The 20365-nt window shown below is 40.4% G+C and overlaps 1 protein-coding gene across 1 annotated transcript in view; it reads right to left on the reverse strand.

The window, feature by feature from the left end:
* The window catches only part of NEK11 (NIMA related kinase 11), a 288926-nt gene that overhangs the window by 204844 nt on the left and 63717 nt on the right, over positions 1-20365 (reverse strand). Inside the window, 2 exon segments of the mRNA XM_060149008.1 lie at positions 737-802; positions 11586-11724. Coding sequence (XP_060004991.1) covers positions 737-802; positions 11586-11724 — 205 coding nt within the window.

The raw sequence follows: 20365 nt of genomic DNA on the forward strand, positions 1-20365 counted from the left end.
AAACTTTATTTCCTGGAATTATGGAAAACCAGCAACTTGAAACAAAAAGCTATTTCAAGTCTGAATAACAACAAACAGAATGATTCTGGAAGCACTGAATATTATGACTTGCAATTTTATCGGGGGCGGGGGGAGAGTTTGTTCTTCATTTACAATAAAGAAATTTCAAACAAAAAACCTGAGACTTTTCAAGAACATGACTATAAAAATTTGAATCTATCAGCTTCAGTATACTTGTCTAATTAGTTGCATGCTTTTATGATTCCCCCTCTAAGAACACCTACATAAGATCAAACAATCCAGTAACTGTTGTGAGTGTAGGTACAGTTCTAAAGGAGAACTAACTACATCAACATTTTAATTATCTGTGATAACTGTTAATTGCTTGTGATAAAATAAGTAGGGGAGTGGGAAAACTGTAGTAATCAAACTAGTAAAACAAGTCTAATCATTTATTAATGGTTAGCGCATGGCATGGAATAGGAACTCAAAAGATATTTGTTGAATCTATCTAATATGTAGCAAATGTTTTATACCTCAGTTTATATCAGATAATCAGAAACAAAATAATTGGTTTTTTTGTTGTTGGGCACAACCAATCAAGAACAAAAATTTAGTAAGTTTGAATAAACAAATGATTATTCTAACACTTTTAGGTACTTTATACTCCAATTTGATAATATTAATAACATCTAGAATATACTCTCTCATAGAATACATATTCTTAAAATCTTACCAATTTTAAGTAGATTATTTTTCAAAAATATATTCTTTGATTTCAAGTCTCGATGGAAGTACCCTCCTACAAAAGGAAAAAAAGGATATATAATTTCATGCAAATATAAAATTTTAAAATCCAAATAATATATATGAGTGAATGTGAAGTGATTCACACATAAATATACACTCCCAGAGATATATCTTTAAATGTTTAAAAGCTTCAAAGCCACAACATTTTCTAATTTCACTGAGAAAATCAGAGTTTTAAAACAAAGGTTTTAAAGACAGAGAAACATGTAGTTGAGAGAAGGGTGATGTACTTCCAGCTATTTCAATAGGCCAGATTTTATTGTGTGTTAGTAGCATGATCTACATTGTACTATATCCAGTAACCATACATCCAGTTCACAGAGGAGTTATCACAAAGGTTTATAATCTATTATATACTATATATAATCTATTACATGCATATATATCTTTATATTTATAATATAATATATATATTATAATCCAAATGTTCACATTTTATATATATGTGGAAATAATGTTGATGATGATATTTAATAATAGATAACACCTAAGTTTTACTGTAACCCAGCAATGTAAATTATGTCAGTTAAGACTTTCATTTCTGAAATTATGAAAAATCAGACAACTTGAAAACCTTTGCCTAAGAAAACACCCAGAAATGTTGAATAAAGTATGTAAGTCTCTTCACATATAACACAACTGAACCCCCAAGAAAATGAGGCAAATCCTTTGGGATTATACAAAAAGAAAACTGAAAATCAGAGGGAGCAATAGGTGCTGATGTCTCAGCAGCCCGAGGAACTCAGAACTCACAGCAGCCAAGACCTTGAGGCCATGTAATGTGGAGAGTTGGAACCAATATAAACACCTAAAGTCAGAATCCTATATGCAGTCCATATCTTAAGTGAAAATACGACCCAAGAAACATTCACTCACAAGTAAACAAAATGGAGAAAAAAAATCTCTCCCTTCATATTTTGCAACCATGTCTCTCTGCTCACTTACATTTGGAATTCAAATATGCAGTAGCTGTATGGCTTAAGACATCCCAAACAAAGAAATTAACATAAAAATTGGTTCTCAGCTGTTAATACCCTCTTGAGGCATCTGGCAGAAGCAAATGCAAACTGAATCAGCAGATAATATATGATAAAACTATACTTCAAAGCTAATCAAGACAGTATGGTACTGGCCCAAAAACAGAAATATAGATCAATGGTACAGGATAGAAAGCCCAGAGATAAACCCACATACATATGGTCACCTAATTTATGACAAAGGAAGCAAGAACATACAGTGGAGAAAAGACAGCTTCTTCAATAAGTGGTGCTGGTAAAACTAGACAGCTACATGTAAAAGAATGAAATTAGAACACTACCTAACTCCATACACAAAAATAAACTCCAAATGGATTAAAGACCTAAATATAAGATCAAACACTATAAAACTCTGAGAGGAAAACACACTTTGACATAAACCACAGCAAAATCTTTTCTGACCCACCTCCTAGAGTAATGGAAATAAAAACAAAAATAAACAAATGGGACCTAGCTAAACTTAAAAGCTTTTGCAGAGCAAGGGAAACCATAAACAAGATGAAAAGACAACCCTCAGAATGGGAGAAAATATTTGCAAATGAAGCAATGGACAAAGGATTAATCTCCAAAATATACAAACAGCTCATGGAGCTCAATATCAAAAAAACAAACAACCCAATTAAAAAATGGGCAGAAGACCTAAATAGACATTATACCAAAGAAGACATACAGATGGCCAAGAGGCACATGAAAAGCTGCTCAACATCACTGATTATTAGAGAAATGCAAATCAAAACTACGAGGTATCACCTCACACTGGTCAGAATAGCCATCAACAAAATCTCTACAAACAATAAATGCTGGAGAGGGTATGGAGAAACAGGAACCCTTTTACACTGTTGGTGGGAATGTAAATTGATACAGCCACTATGAAGAACAGTATAGAGGTTCCTTAAAAAACTAAAAATAGAACTACCATATGACCCAGAAATCCCACTACTGGGCATATACCCTGAGAAAACCATAATTCAAAAAGAGACATGTACCTCAATGTTCATTGCAGCACTATTTATAATAGCCAGGACATGGAAACAACTTAATGTCCAACAATAGGTGAATGGATAAAGAGGATGTGGATATGGAATTCAAATATGCAGTAGCTGTATGGATGTGGAATTAGCCATAAAAAGGAACGAAATTGGGTCATTTGTAGAGATGTGGATGGACCTAGAGTCTGTCATACAGAGTGAAGTAAGCCAGAAAGAGAAAAATAAATATCATATATATGTGGAATCTAGAAAATGATATAGAGGAACCTATTTGTAGGACAGGAATAGAGACGTAGACATAGAGAATGAACATGTGGACAAAGGGGGGAAGGGGAGGGTGGGATGAATTGGGAGATTAGGTTTGACATAAATACACTACCATGTATTTAGTGTATTTATGTCAAATAGATAGTTAGGGGGAACCTGCTGTAGAGCACAGGGAGCTCAGCTCAGTGTTCTGTGATGCCCTAGATGGGTGGCATGGGGGGTGAGGGGTGGGAGGGAGGTCCAAGAGGGAGGGGATATAGGTATACATATAGCTGATTCACTTCGTTGTGCAGCAGAAACTAACACAACATTGTAAAGCAATTTTACTCCAATAAAATAAATAAATAAACCCCTGAGAATTTCAAATAACTTAATAGGATATAAACTATAAAATAAGTATATTTCAAATGATTAAAATAATAAAGAATAGAAAACACGAGATAGAAACAGAATATTATCAAAAAAAAAGATGATGCTGATTTGAGAAACAACCAAATAGAATATCTCAGGGGAAAATGTGACCATTGAAATAAAAAACTCAAGATTAAGACCTCAGCTTCCAACTATGATGAAGTAAGCTTATATCACACTAAATCGCCCACCTTCCACAGTTGTATCGAGACTACTACAAAATTTAAACAACGTAAAATTTGGGTAAATTTTTTTAACAGCTCTTTGAAGATATCAGAGATCAGTCAAGGTGAACAAAGGCAGGCAGCACTTGAGGGGCCAAAACCTAAAAGAAAAGAGATGCACTGAGATGAGCAAGCACTTCCCACTGTGTTTTCTTCTCAGGCATTTGGCAGAAGCAGAGTGTCGTGGCCCAGAGCTTGCAGCAGTTTCACTGGGGATGGAAAACAAAATCTGTAGTTCAGAGATCCAAAAGGCAACCAGGACTCAAGGGGCAAATTTTCCAGAGAAAAGGGAACAGAAGAGAAGTAAGTCTGACATTCTGAATAGATTTTATCCTGAGGCATTTGCTGAATCCTAAGCTGTTCCGGGGCAAGACATTCAGGAGAAAGCAGCTGCTAAGAGGTAAAAAACTAAGCAGAGTTTTCAGTAGATTCACAAAGCTGAGGAGGGGTCTTGGTAAATAACTAAAGCCTTCAGCTGAAAACCCTGAACACTGGAAATAAAGGCAAACTGGAAATAGACCAGCCCTCACAAACCTAGCCTTAAACTATCTCAGTCCTAAATAGATCAAGGTGATCTGCATCTACTACCAGCCAGAAAAAAAAATCAAATCCTCTCCAGAGGAAGATAGTATCATCCAACATCTCTACGCTATTTTACATATATTGTCCAACATTCACTCAAAAACTACAGGCATGCCAAGAGACAAGACCAAATGACCAAAAACAAAACAAACAAAAACAAACAAATAAAAAAGAAACAAATCCTTATGTGATCCACCTACTGGAATTATTGGACAAGGATTTTAAAGTAACTATGATATGTTCAAGGAAATAAATGACACAATGAGAAAACTAGATTCTATAAACAATTTTTTAAAAGAACTGAATGGAAATTCTAGAATTGAAACAAATATAATTAAAATTAAGAATTCATTAGATATGTTTGAAAGCAGATAAGATGCAGCAGAAACAAAGATTTAGAAATTGGAATAATGGTTAGTGAAAATTATTCAGTCCAAGTAATGAAAAATAATATTGATACTTAGACTAGGCAAGTAGAAGATGAGTTATAGATATAATACATTAACAGTCCCCACATATATAAATATGCAAATAAGTAAATCACCACTAGGTATCTTAAGAACAAGGCAAACAGTATGTTAGAAAGCAGTTATGGGAAGTAACTGGCTGGTGCTGTGGTAATAGAACAATAAAATGTATGCAACAGACCAGATATCAAGCTACCTGGTAAATTTTTTAAGTATAATTTGACTTTGTGGCTACAGTAAGCAAAAATGGTTCGAGAAAGAAAGTCCTTTCATGTGCTTTGTTAATATTTTTTCCTTTGAAGTATTTAGAAATCAAGTCCAAGAAATAACAAGGTGACTAGCAAACAGTTGACATAAAATCTTTCTTCTAAAAAACTCAAGTAGCTCTCCACCTATGTCCCCATAATTTCTATTTTCATGATGCCCAAGAGATTTAAGTGCCCTGATTAAGAATGGATGACAGTGGTGGTCAAATCCATGGTCGAGTTCCTGCCTCCAACTCCCCATCAGGCCATTGTCCAAACCCTCACCCTCCAGGACCACAGCAGAGTGAGGTCTGTGGAGGCAGCCACAGCAAGTGTTTCTCAGGCCCCGAGCCAGAGTAGGACTGTGGAGACAGTATGGACAGTTTAACCTTCATTTCCCCTTAAGCCCTTATCTGAATAGTTTCTGAAACCTCAGCTCCCTCCCCACAGGTCTGTATTTGTCCGGCAGGGTCTCAGGGTGGCCTGCAGTCTCTTCCTGCCGAAGGTGCTGGCATGAGCAATGGCTCTGTGGTGATGCACAGCCCAGGCAGCTCCTGTTGCTGGTCTCTGCCATGTGGCCTTCGTCCTAGACTCTGAGGCGGCTCCTGCCTGGCTTCCTCATTGGCGTCCTGGGACCCCAGGACCATGATAAGCCCTCTGTGCTATAAGCCAGGAGTGATGCCAGGTCCTTCTCAAATGTAGCTACACAGTAGGAGTTTCCGACACCTGGTACTGGAGTGGGGTCTCCTTGAAAAAGTGACCTCAGGACATCCCAAGAAGTGGGAGCCAGGAGAAAGCAGGAATCTCCCACAACACCACAGACAGAACTTCTCTCTGCTTTTCCATCTCCAGACCTGGGGGAGCACACCTCCATCCCCTGTCACATTTAGTAGGTCCTTTCCCTGGGAGCCTCACTATGTTAAAAATGAATTCCTCATACCACCTTTTGGGAAATGTTTAGCCATTCTAACACAATACCTTACCAAGTGGCTGGGGAAAGGTGTGGGTTGCTAGGTGACAAGGCACTCATCTTAGGGAAAGTGCCCCAGCCCTGTTCTCTCCTCCACTGTGAAAGCACCAAGAACACCAGCAAATGAGATCCCTGCAGAGAAGCTGCTCTGTGCTTCATTGTAAAAAATCTAGAACCCCTTCAACAGAAGTGAGTTGGGGGTGTGTGTTTGTTTTGTTTTGTGTTTTCTGTGTTAGCACTGGGGGCAAAAAAGGAGGAGACTTTTTTGCCCCCAGAGCCTTCTTTTCTCTGCCCCTAAGAAGTTCCCTCATGCCCAGTTCTGCTGTGGCATCCAGAGACATTTCAAAGATTAGCTAATTAATTGGACCAAAAAGAAGAAAGGCTCTAAGTCACTCAAATACTGGCCCAGTTTATGGAGGCTTGGGGGACTTGGTGATGAGCCTATGGACACAAACAGCTTTAACAAACTTAGCTCTGTCTACTTGCCAGAGGTTCAGGCCCAGGGGGGAGGAAGGAGTCTTAGAGCTACATTCTCAAGACAGCTTTCAGTGAACTGTGAAAATTCTCAGCTTTTAGCAACATTATTTATAAGTGTGTATGCCATATGCCATAGTTTTAGAATATTACAAATGTATAAATAAACCAAATTAAAATAAGTACAGGAAAGCTCCAAAGGAGTAAACAAAATCTTCATTTCTTCTGTAACTTCATTCTTCTTAGTTTTTCCAAGGTCTTCTTTATCTCCTCTGCTGCTGCACTGTATTAGTCAGGGTTCTCCAGAGAAACAGAACCAAATAGAAGATACAGATATGGATATAGATACAAATGGAGATTTATTATAAGGAACTGGCTCAAGAAATTATGGAGGCTGAGAAGTCCCAAGATCTGCTGTATGCAAGCTGAAGACCCAGGAAAACTGGTGGTATAATTCAGTCCTAGTCTGAAGGCCTGAGACCAGGTGAGTCAATGATCTAGGTCCTTTAGTCCAAGGGCAGAAGATGGGATGAGACATCCCAGCTCCCCAGTGAGTCAGGAAAAAGGGGGCAAATTCCTCCTTCCTCTGCCTTTTGTTTTTTTCAGACCTTCAAGGGATGGATGTGTCCAACCACACTGGAGGGGGCAATCTAGAGAGTTTAATCCTGTTACGGAGTCCAAGCTCACTCTGCTCGCTGCCAACAGGCCAATAAATCAGGAGATGAGGTACTGAGGTAAGGAATAGTGACTTTATTCGGAAAGCCGTCAGACTGAGAAGATGGCAGACTAGGGTCCTCCCAGAACACTATCTTATTGGGGTCTGGATGCCAGTTTCTTTTATAGAATTAGAGGGGGAAGTAAAGTAAAAAGGCAGAATAGAGAGAGAGAGTAAAAAGGGCCAACAGCCTTGCAAAACCTCCTGGAATGGCAGCCTCAGGGAGGGGATGTGTAATTTCTTCTTTCTTGCAGCCATTCACACGTGGGTAGGGTTCCTGAGGCAGGCCATTATGTGTGATTACAGTAACAAAAGCAACAAAAAGCAAAGGCTGAAGTCAAAGAAACAGATCCAACATGGAGTCAAAACTGGCTCTTCCCTGTTACAATCCCATCTGTAAACACCCTCACAGACACACCCAGAAGCAATATTTAATCTGGGCAACTCATGGCCCACTCAAATTGACCCATAAAATTAACCACCACATGCACTAAAAAAACTTGCAAGGAAATTTGCAACAGAAGAGCCAAATCCACCTTCTTCTTTATTCCAAAGTAATTTCCTAACTCATTTGTAAGCAGTCTATGTAATTTTCAAAATGCATTTGAATATATACTCTAGACCAGCGGTCCCCAACCTTTTTGGCACCAGGGACCGGTTTCATGGAAGACAATATTTCCACGGATGAGAGGGGTAATGGTTCTGGCAGTAATGCGAGCAATGGGGAGCGATGGGGAGCAGCAGATGAAGATTTGCTTGCTCACCCGCTACTCACCTCCTGCTGTGTGGCCCGGTTCCTAACAGTCCACAGACAAGTACAGGTCCATGGCCCAGGGATTGGGGACCCCTGCTCTAGACCATAAGAGGAAAAGGCTGGAATAATCCTTCATAGACAGATCTATTTTATTGGTTATAGTTTGACAGATTTAAGTAGAAAGCTGAGGGAAGCACTGTAGTAGGCTGTATTCTTGTTCCCAAATATTTGCACCTCTTGTGCCTGGCAGCAGGTGTCTGCCTTGGGAGGAAGAGGCACCTCCACTGGGCTTGGTCATGTGACTTGCTTGGGTCAATGGCATGCAAACAGACCAGGCAACTGTCATGTCTGAGCAGAATCTTTAAGAACATTTGAGTGTTTCCCCTAACTCTCTTGCTTTTCCCTCTTCCAGGAGAAAGCATGTCCCAGACAAGAGCTGCTCCTTCAGAGTAGGCAGTGGGACGGGAAGACTCGCAGCTGATCTGCAGCCAAAGCAAGAAATGACTGTCCTAAGTCACCGAGGTTGGGGTTTTGTGTTAACACAGCATGAGGAAGGAGTTTTAGTGCTACAGTCTCAAGGTAGTTTTGAGTGAACTGTGAATACTCTTAGCTTTATACATTATTATTTATGTGTCCATGCCATATGCTAAAAGAACAACTCATGGACCACTCAGATTGACATAAAATTAACCATCACATGCACAATGACAATTCTTTCTGTTTCCCCAAGATCTAGGCCCTCACTTCTAATGTTTTCTTCTCCTTCTCCTTGCCCTTCCCCTTCCTCTGCTTTCCCTCCCTCTGTCTCCTCCTCCTCCATCTCCTTCTTTTCCTCCTTCTGTATCTCTTTCTCTCCATATTCCACTCAGCATATTTGTAATTAAACACAACACTACTGCTTCAAACCTGTCTTTCCAACTTCTTGCTCACCCTCAGGTGATGAACAGGTTCATCTTTGACCTTCTCCTAGCACATCTCACAATCTGCTTAATGTCAAGTTTGGTCATTTCAGCTTGTCGAGTTCACTCTCACCCTTCCATGCTGCCCAGTGCTGTCACCTTGGCTCAGGTCTTACAACCTCAGGCATGGATTTTATAAAGTTTCCAGGTTGATAACCCAAGTCCCCCTCTCTCCCCTCTATAATTTTTCATCTAATCCTCCCAAAGGTCTGGTCACACTACAGCTCCATTCAGAAGGCTTCTGTGGTATCAATGTCTATGCTACAAAACAAAGCCCTCTACAATCTGATCTACTTTGATCATATCTACAATCTGATCTACCTTGACTCACAGCTCCATTCATGTACTCCAAGAGCCTTTCTGATGGGACCACTCATCACTTACCCTAAAAGTACCATGTTTTCCCAGCTCTGTGACTTTGCTCACTCTGTTCCCTAAGCCTGGAAAGTTCTGACCCATCTTCCACCATATTCAAAATGCACCATGGTCCAAATATCACTCCTTCCAAGAAGCCTTCATTGATTCTCCCAAGTAAAAGCATTATTCCCTCTTCTGAGCTCCTATAGCAGGGATCCCCAATCCCCGGGCCACGAACCAGTACCAGCCTGTGACCTGTTAGGAACTGGGCTGCACAGCAGGAGGTGAGCAGCAGGCAAGCGAGCGAAGATTCATCTGCACTCCCCATCGCTCACATTACAGCCTGAACCATCCCCACACACCCCCACACACCCCTGGTCCGTGGAAAAACTGTCTTCCACAAAACTGGTCCCTGATACCAAAAAGGTTGGGGACTGCTGTCCTATAGCACTTTTCTTGGCACTCTTATCACCTGTTTTAAATTAAGAGTATAATTTACATTAAAGTATATGAATCTTAGGCTTGATGAACTTTTACATACACATCACACTTGTAATCCTCCACCCAGATCAAGATGTAGAACATTTCCAGCATCCCAGGAGGTTTCTTTGTTCCCCTTCCAGTTGAAATTCCCTTCCAAACGTAACCTCTATTCTGATTCACCCGACATTGGTTTTGCCTGTTTTTGAACGTCATACAAACGGAGCCATATAGTACCCACTCTTTTGTATCTGTTTTCTCTCACCCAACATCACATCTCTGAGATTCATCAGATTGTGCATATCAATCATGTGGGTTTGTTTTTTTTTTTTTTCCGGTACACGGGCCTCTCACTGCTGTGGCCTCTCCTGTTGCGGAGCACAGGCTCCGGACGCGCAGGCGCAGCGGCCATGGCTCATGGGCCCAGCCGCTCCACGGCACGTGGGATCTTCCCGGACCGGGGCACGAACCTGTGTCCCCTGCATCGGCAGGCGGACTCTCAACCACTGCGCCACCAGGGAAGCCCAATCATGTGTTCTTTTTTATTGCAGAGTACCCCATTGTATGACTATACCATAATTTATTTAACAATTGTACTGTAAATGGACATTTTTCTGTGTTTTGGCTATTACAAATAAGGCTTCTATGGTTATTTTTGTACATGTCTTTTGTTGGATACAGGTACTCATATTTCACCTCACAAATAGAATTACTGGGTCATAAGGTATTTAAATGTTTGGCTTTGGAGGTATCAATACTACCAAACATTTTTCCCAAGTGGTTATACTAATTCACGCCCTAACAGCAATGTAAGAGAATTCCAATAGCTCCACCTCCTTACCAATACTCCTTATTGTCAGAGATTTTTAACCCTTTCTGGTGGCTAGGTCCTCATTCTATATTGAATTACAACCACAAACGATAACACTTACCCAGGGCTTGACAGTTTGCAAACTTTCTAAGTGTGTAATATCTTAAAACATATTCCCCACAGCTCTATAAAGTAAGCAAGAAGAGTCCCATTATGATCTCTATTTTATAGATGAGGAAACAAAGGCTCAGAAAGGTTAAGCAGATCGCCCAAGGCCATAAGTCACACGCAGTAGAGACCATGAACTCTGTATATCCATCATGCTATACGGTTTACAGTTATTGGGGGACATGTTTTATCTCTGCTAGTTTACTAACAGCTCTTCGAGGTTAGGCTTTATTTTAACTTAACGCTATTTAATAAATGAATGAATGAACTTAAATATAAAATTGAAATTTCTCCATCTATAGAGAAAAACTTTACAATAATTGATTACAATAACATAATGAGAGACTTCCCTGGTGACGCAGTGGTGAAGAACCTGCCTGCCAATGCAGGGGACACAGGTTCAAGCCCTGGTCCAGGAAGATCCCACATGCCATGGAGCAACTAAGCCCGTGTACCACAACTACTGAACCTGCACTCTAGAGCCCGTGAGCCACAACTACTGAGCCCATGTGCCACAACTACTGAAGCACACCTGCCACAACTACTGAAGCCTGTGTGCCTAGAGCCTGTGCTCCACAATGAGAAGCCACTGCAATGAGAAGGCCCCGCACTGCAACAAAGAGGAGCCCTCGCTCGCCACAAACTAGACAAAGACCGCAGGCAGCAAGGAAGACCCAACGCAGCCAAAAATAAATAAATACATTTATTTAAAAATAATAATAGGGGCTTCCCCGGTGGCGCAGTGGTTGGGAGTCCACCTGCTGATGCAGGGGACGCGGGTTCATTCCCCGGTCCGGGAGGATGTCACATGTCACGGAGCGGCTGGGCCTGTGGGCCATGGCCGCTGAGACTGCGCGTCCGGAGCCTGTGCTCCGCGGCGGCGGGAGGAGCCGCAGCGGCGGGAGGAGCCGCAGCGGCGGGAGGAGCCGCAGCGGCGGGAGGAGCCGCAGCGGCGGGAGGAGCCGCAGCGGCGGGAGGAGCCGCAGCGGCGGGAGGCCCGCGTACTGCAAAAAAAATAAAAATAAAAAAATAAAAACTAATAAAAATAAAAAATAACATAATGAAAGAAGCATCATCATTTGTTATCTGAATCACAAAGGGTGGTATTTCAGATCCACAGATCCACAAATACCGAAACATTTAGCCCTATTTAATGACTTTCTTAGAATGCTGAAGGATTCAAAACAAATTTAAATCCTCTCTTTGAAGGATTTTTTTAAACACTTTTTTCTTTTTTTTTAAATTCACCCAATTACTTCGCACACAGCACAGTGGAGCTCAGCTCTTTCCCCTCCTGTCAGTGGTTACTGAGGAAACTCTTTTCAGTGCTTTAACTATTGTCTGGCTGTGTTTATCTTTGGCACCAAGCAAGAACAAAATCCTTCTAAAGGGCCTTAACTTTTATTACATTACCTAAATTCTACCTAAAAATTGTCTTTATTATACTACATTACATATTTATATGTACTTGCATAAACTAGGAATAATTCTCCTTATGCTTAGAGTTTTATATAACTATAGAACCCTAACATGTATACAAATTAAAAACACAAAGCCAATAAAATTCAAATTAGTGAAGTTAATTTAGTATGAAGTGGTGATGTTTTGGTGCTTACATTGTGCATATGGTGCTGGTGCTGGAGTATCGATTCTTTTCAGTTTGTCAAGCCCTGACTCTTGTGTCCTAGAGATGGCCTATCTCTCCTCTTCTCTATTTAACTACAGCAGCTCTCCAGCATACAGCACCTGCTGATTGCTGCAGGGCCCACACACATCATTTAAGCATTAGCAGTCTCTGTCCTACTACTCACTGCTGTTCAGTTAAGGAATAACACTTGGTGCCAAAAACTAATCCAGATCACAAATGACAAACACCTAAAATTGCCTGGCAGTGTCTCATACAAGACTCTTTCTCATTATGCTGATATTAATGTATGTAAACTACCACAGAAATGAAGACATAAAATATTAAATCCTCTTAGAGAACTGCTATACCTTATCCCTTTTACCTTAAAACACTGAAAAATTAGAGACAATTCAAAAAGCTTTCCTCTGAAGAAAAGGATGGGTTAAATGCGACTGTGTTTGGTCTTTGGAGGATGCCAACAACACAGGCCCACAAAGAGAAGAGGTACTTGCTCCATCCATAAGGAGCATCAGATCCAAACATTAAGCTACTCAGACTATTCCTGACAGAGTCATCATCATTAGATGCAAAGGAAAAGCATTCATCGGCAAGAAAACAATCAAAGAAAAATAACTTCTAATTGAACAACATCAGTTAAACTGACTAACTCATGTGTAATGCATTTTTATTTCCCTTCAGTGCAATGTACAAATATTTGCCTAGCATTTTCTCTCCTTCTACACAGGGCATGATGAGTCAAAAGTGGTATATTAAACAACTCGCACCCTCACTCAAACTCGATATCTGGCTGGATTTTCTGGGCCAAGGCGATCAAAGTTTAAGGAATTAATTGAATATTCGACTCCTTGTCAAAAAGACCTGCATTCCCTTCTCATTCTCCAAACCTGCCTTTATAGCCTCTCTTTTTAATCCTAGAGTTTATCAAAATTCTGTTGGATCATACAAGTTGTAGTGTCATAATGTTTCTAGAAGTTGCACAGAACATTTTTTGACATCAGATTATTATAGCATCCTGTGAAGTAGACATTGAAAAGTTCTTCAGATGAAAGATGAGCTGTAAATGTATGTATTTTTCCAAACCCAGATTTCCTTTTCTACCCAAGAGGACTCTCACACAAAAAAGAAAAAAATTTTTAATAAAAAAACAAGATCTCTTTTCAATATCCCATTTACATTCTCAGAATATGATAAAAGAACTTCAGTGGCAAAAAGATAATTATCTACATGTTGCCATCCCCTTCCTGAATAGCTTGAGATAAGAAGTGACAGAAAGAAAACCAAGAAAGCAGGAAGGAGGGAGAAAAAGAAGGAAGGAAGGAAGGCAAAAAGGAAAGGGGGAAGGAGGTAGAGAGGGAGGGAGGAAGGAAGGTTGGAAGGAAGGAAGGCCAGGAGGGAGGCAGGAAGGAAGGTTGGAAGGAAGGAAGGCCAGAAGGGAGGGAGGAAGGAAGGAAGAGGGAGGGAAGAAAGAAATGAAAAGAAAAAAAAAAGAAGAAAAGCTTGCCTTAAAGAAATATCAATGAAGCTGACAGTTTCAACCCAATGTTTTCTACTTTAGGAAGGTCATACATAAGTACAGTCACCCCTGTGAAAATGGCCTTTGTGAAATAATTGTCTGCCTCAATAATACTGAAATTTGGAGAAATTTGTCTGTACGTTCAAATAACATTTCTTTCAGGAATTTGTCTCCAAACCTCGATGCTGCTTTTCATTTCCTACGGTCATTTTAAAACTATATTAGTTAAAGAAATACAAATTCCTACCACATTTGTATCAGCTTCAGTATTGTTTTCCTTGTGAGTGAGCAGAATTACGTTCCCTGTGAGTCGTCTTGCCATAGACGGGCACATTCCCTGGGTGACATTCATTGTTAGTCTGACTATCACCTCCTTATGCTCCCCCCTCAAGTAGTGAGTAGAGGTTGCTTATCTGTTTCCTGCATTGATGTTAGGTGTGTGCACATTTCCTGTGACTAAAGAAATATATACTTAGACTATTGGGGGAAAAAAGGAACAGGGCCTTCAATACTAGGCCTCAAAGTGAAATGTCAAAAGAGGGTACACAAACATCCCCTTCTCAGGTAGAACCATAAGAAGAAGACATGTACTAGTTCTTAGCGTTAAGCAAGGGACATGTTCTATTGACAAGAGGACAGAATGCCAAAAGATCAAATTAATTGGAGAGCTGGGTCTTATCCTCCTCAAGTTACTCCCCCTGCAGTTTTCATTCTGCATGTTTATCTGCAAGAAAAACTATTTGTTTTGTATTTACTTTGTTCTTTAATAAACACTCTGTAGATTTTCATAGGATTTAATTAAGGTAGTCAAGTCACTCACAAATTAAGACACAACAAATTTCATATAAAAGCAACAATTTTTTGTGAAGCAGTCTGATTTTAATTCAGCAATATGAAAAGCATTTATTTCTTTTGCCAACCCATCATAAAAGTAAAAAACGTTTTGGATGAAATGACACACCTTGGTTTAAGAAGTTCTTATTACAATATCTGTAGGCTCATTCTGTTTCCTTGACTTTGAGAAATATTTAATGATGACTTTTATTGCTAAGGCAACTCTAATGAAAATGGTATTGACTTTAATTTGAACCAATATTAATATTGCCCTAAATCTATACTGCTGACAGAAAATGCTTTCCTTTACTAATATCACACCTCGAAAGTTTCAATAAAAGCCTTGATGTTAACTTCTAAGGTTTCAAAAATCTGTAACCCAAAATGTGCCATTTGATGGATTAATGGTCTTGCCTCCTGCCATCCAAGTTAGCCAACATCAGATTGACTTTGAAACACCAAGACCTTGAAGAAATGAAGAGCAACTCAAATACAGTGTCTGAACTCCATCTTTAATTGACATTAAAATGTTTTAAAACCTAAAAGTATTTGATTTTAAAAATTAATCCGTGTTTTTTAAGTCATCAATAGAAGCACTTACATCCAGTTTAAAAGACACAGGAGAGGTGGAGGGGAAGAAGGCGGAAGAGTAAGACGTGGAGATCACCTTCCTCCCCACAGATACACCAGAAACACATCTACACGTGGAACAACTCCTACAGAACACCTACTGAACGCTGGCAGAAGACCTCATACCTCCCAAAAGGCAAGAAACTCCCCACGTACCTGGGTAGGGCAAAAGAAAAAAAAATAAACAGAGACAAAAGGATAGGGACGGGACCTGCACCCATGGCAGGGAGCTGTGAAGGAGAAAAGGTTTCCACACACTAGAAAGCCCGTCCGTGGGCGGAGACTGCAGGTGGCAGAGTGGGGGAGCTTCGGAGCCGCAGAGGAGAGCACAGCAACAGGGGTGCAGAGGGCAAAGCGGGGAGATTGCCGCACAGAGGATCAGGGCCGACCGGCACTCACCAGCCCGAGAGGCTTGTCTGCTCACCCGCCGGGTTGGAGGTGTCTGGGAGCTGAGGCTCGGGCTTCGGTCAGAGCGCAGGGAGAGGACTGGTGGCGTGAACACAGCCTGAAGGGGTTAGTGCACCACGGCTAGCTGGGAGGGAGTCCGGGGGAAAGTCTGGACCTGCTGAAGAGGCAAGAGACTTTTTCTTCCCTCTTTGTTTCCTGGTGCACAAGGAGAGGGGATTAAGAGCGCTGCTTAAAGGAGCTCCAGAGACAGGCGCGAGCCGCGGCTAACAGCGCGGACCCCAGAGACGGGCATGAGACGCTAAGGCTGCTGCTGCTGCCACCAAGAAGCCTGTGTGCAAGCACAAGTCACTATCCACAACACGCTTCTGGGGAGCCTGTGCAGCCCGCCACTGCCAGGGTCCCGGGATCCAGGGACAACTTCCCCGAGAGAACGCACAGCATGCCTCAGGCTGGTGCAACGTCACGCCGGCCTCTGCCGTCACAGACACGCCCCACACTCTGTGCCCCTCCCTCCCCCGTGGCCTGAGCCAGAGCCCCCGAATCAGTGGCTCCTTTAACCCCGTCCTGTCTGAGCGAAGAACAGATGCCCTCTGGCGACCTACACGCAGAGGCGGGGCCAAATCCAAAGCTGAGCCCCTGGGAGCTGTGAGAACAAAGAAGAGAAAGGAAAATCTCTCCCAGCAGCCTCAGAAGCAGCGGATTAAAGCTCCACAATCAACTTGATGTACCCTGCATCTGTGGAATACATGAATAGACAACAAATCATCCTAAATTGAGGAGGTGGAATTTGAGAGCAAGATTTATGATTTTTTCCCCTTTCCTCTTTTTGTGAGTGTGTATGTGTATGCTTCTGTGTGAGATTTTGTCTGCATAGCTTTGCTTCGACCATTTGTCCTAGGGTTCTATCCATCCGTTTTTTGCTTGTTTGTTTGTTTAATTTTTTTTCCTAATAATTATTTTTTAAATAACTTTATTTTATTTTACTTTATCTTCTTTCTTTCTTTCTTTCTTTCTTTCTTTCTTTCTTTCTTTCTTTCTTTCTTTCTTTCTTTCTTTCTTTCCTTCCTTCCTTCCTTCCTTCCTTCCTTCCCTCCTTTAGACAACGAATCATCCCAAATTGAGGAGGTGGACTTTGAGAGCAAGATTTATGATTTTTTCCCCTTTACCTCTTTTTGTGAGTGTGCATGTGTATGCTTCTGTGTGAGATTCTGTATAGCTTTGCTTTCACCATTTGTCCTAGGGTTCTATCTGTCCGTTTTTTGCTTGTTTGTTTAATTTTTTTTCTTAATAATTATTTTTTATTTTAATCACCTTATTTTATTTACTTTATCTTCTTTCTTTCTTTCTTTTTATCCTTCCTTCCCTCCTGCTTTCCTTCCTTCCTCCCTCCCTCCCTGCTTCCTTTCTTTCTTGCTTTCGTTCTTTCTTTCTACTTCTACTAATTCTTTCTTTCTACTTTTTCTCCCTTTTATTCTGAGCCGTGTGGATGAAAGGCTCCTGGTACTGCAGCCAGGAGTCAGTGCTGTGCCTCTGAGGTGGGAGAGCCAACTTCAGGACATTGGTCCACAAGAGACCTCCCACCTCCACATAATATCAAATGGCGAAAATCTGCCAGAGATCTCCATCTCAACACCAGCACCCAGCTTCACTCAACGACCAGCAAGCCACAGTGCTGGACATCCTATGCCAAACAACTAGCAAGACAGGAGCACAACCCAACCCATTAGCAGAGAGGCTGCTTAAAATCATAATAAGTCCACAGACACCCAAAAACACACCACCAGACCTGGACCTGCCCACCAGGAAGACAAGATCCACCCTCATCCACCAGAACACAGGCATTAGTCACCTCCACCAGGAAGCCTACACAACCCACTGAACCAACTTTAGCCACTGGGGACAGACACCAAAAACAACGGGAACTATGAACCTGCAGCCTGCAAAAAGGAACCCCAAACACAGGAAGATAAGCAAAATGAGAAGATAGAAAAACACACAGCAGATGAAGGAGCAAGATAAAAACCCACCAGACCTAACAAATGAAGAGGAAATAAGCAGTCTACCTGAAAAAAAAATCAGAATAATGATAGTAAAGATGATCCAAAATCTTGGAGATAGAATAGACAAAATGCAAGAAATATTTAACAGGGACCTAGAAGAACTAAAAATGAAACAAACACGATGAACAACACAATAAATGAAATTAAAAATACTCTAGAAAGGATCAATAGCAGAATAACTGAGGCAGAAGAACGGATAAGTGACCTGGAAGATAAAATAGTGGAAATAACTACTGCAGAGCAGAATAAGGAAAAAATAATGAAAAGAACTGAGGACAGTCTCAGAGACCTCTGGGACAACATTAAATGCACCAACATTCAAATTATAGGTGTTCCAGAAAAAGAAGAGAAAAAGAAACGGACTGAGAAAATATTTGAAGAGATTATAGTTGAAAACTTCCCTAATATGGGAAAGGAAATAGTTAATCAAGTCCAGGAAGCACAAAGAGTCCCATACAAGATAAATCCAAGCAGAAATATGCCAAGACACATATTAATCAAGCTGTCAAAAATTAAATACAAAGAAAACATATTAAAAGCAGCAAGGGAAAAACAACAAATAACACACAAGGGAATCCCCATAAGGTTAACAGCTGATCTTTCAGCAGAAACTCTGTGAGCCAGCAGGGACTGGCAGGACATATTTAAAGTGATGAAGGAGAAAAACCTGCAACCAAGACAACTCTACCCAGCAAGGATCTCATTCAGATTTGATGGAGAAATTAAAACCTTTACAGACAAGCAGAAGTTGAGAAGGTTCAGCACCACCAAGCCAGCTTTACAACAAATGCTAAAGGAACTTCTCTAAGCAAGAAATACAAGAGAAGGAAAAGACCTACAATAACGTACCCCCAAAAATTAAGAAAATGGGAATAAGAAAAAACATATCGATAATTATCTTAAATGTAAATGGACTAAATGCTCCCACCAAAAGACACAGATTGGCTGAATGGATACAAAGACAAGACCCATATATATGCTGTCTACAAGAGATCCACTTCAGACCTAGAGACACATACAGACTGAAAGTAAGGGGATGGAACAAGATACTCCATGCAAATGGAAATCAAAAGAAAGCTGGAGTAGCAATTCTCACATCAGACAAAATCGATGTTAAAATGAAGATTATTAGAAGAGACAAAAAAGGACATTACATAATGATCAAGGGATCGATCCAAGAAAAAGATATAACAATTGTAAATATTTATGCACCCAACATAGGAGCACCTCAATACATAAGGCAAATACTAAAAGCCATAAAACGGGAAATCGACAGTGACACGTTCATAGTAGGGAACTTTAACACCCCACTTTCACCAATGGACAGATCATCCAAAATGAAAATAAATAGGGAAACACAAGCTTTAAATGATACATTAAACAAGATGGACTTAATTGATATTTATAGGACATTCCATCCCAAAACAACAGAATACACATTTTTCTCAAGTGCTCATGGATCATTCTCCAGGATAGATCATATCTTGGGTCACAAATCAAGCCTTGGTAAATTTAAGAAAATTGAAATAGTATCAAGTATCTTTTCTGACCACAACGCTATGAGACTAGATATCACTTACAGAAAAAAATACAAACACATGGAGGCTAAACAATACACTACTTAATAACAAAGTGATCACTGAATAAATCAAAGAGGAAATAAAAATATACCTAGGAACAAATGACAATGGAGACACGACGACCCAAAACCTATGGGATGCAGCAACAGCAGTTCTAAGAGGGAAGTTTACAGCAATACAATCCTACCTTAAGAAACAGGAAACATCTCGAATAAACAACCTAACCTTGCATCTAAAGCAATTAGAGAAATAAGAACAAAAAAACCCCCAAAGATAGCAGAAGGAAAGAAATCATAAACATCAGATCAGAAATAAATGAAAAAGAAATGAAGGAAACAATAGCAAAGATCAATAAAACTAAAAGCTGGTTCTTTGAGAAGATAAACAAAATTGATAAACCATTAGCCAGACACATCAAGAAGAAAAAGGAGAAGACTCAAATCAATAGAATTAGAAATGAAAAAGGAGAAGTAACAACTGACACTGCAGAAATAAAAAAGATCACGAGAGATTACTACAAGCAACTCTATGCCAATAAAATGGACAACCTGGAAGAAATGGACAAATTCTTAGAAATGCACAACCTGCCAAAACTGAATCAGGAAGAAATAGAAAACATGAACAGGCCAATCACAAGCACTGAAATTGAAACTGTGATTAAAAATCTTCCAACAAACAAAAGCCCAGGACCACATGGCTTCACAGGCGAATTCTATCAAACATTTAGAGAAGAGCTAACACCTATCCTTCTCAAACTCTTCCAAAATATAGCAGAGGGAGGAACACTCCCAAACTCATTCTATGAGGCCACCATCACCCTGATACCAAAACCAGACAAGGATGTCACAAAGAAAGAAAACTACAGGCCAATATCACTGATGTACATAGATGCAAAATCCTCAACAAAATACTAGCAAACAGAATCCAACAGCACATTAAAAGGATCATACAGCATGATCAAGTGGGGTTTAT

This window comes from Lagenorhynchus albirostris, chromosome 5, assembly GCF_949774975.1.
Source record: "Lagenorhynchus albirostris chromosome 5, mLagAlb1.1, whole genome shotgun sequence".
NCBI classification, from domain to species: domain Eukaryota; kingdom Metazoa; phylum Chordata; class Mammalia; order Artiodactyla; family Delphinidae; genus Lagenorhynchus; species Lagenorhynchus albirostris.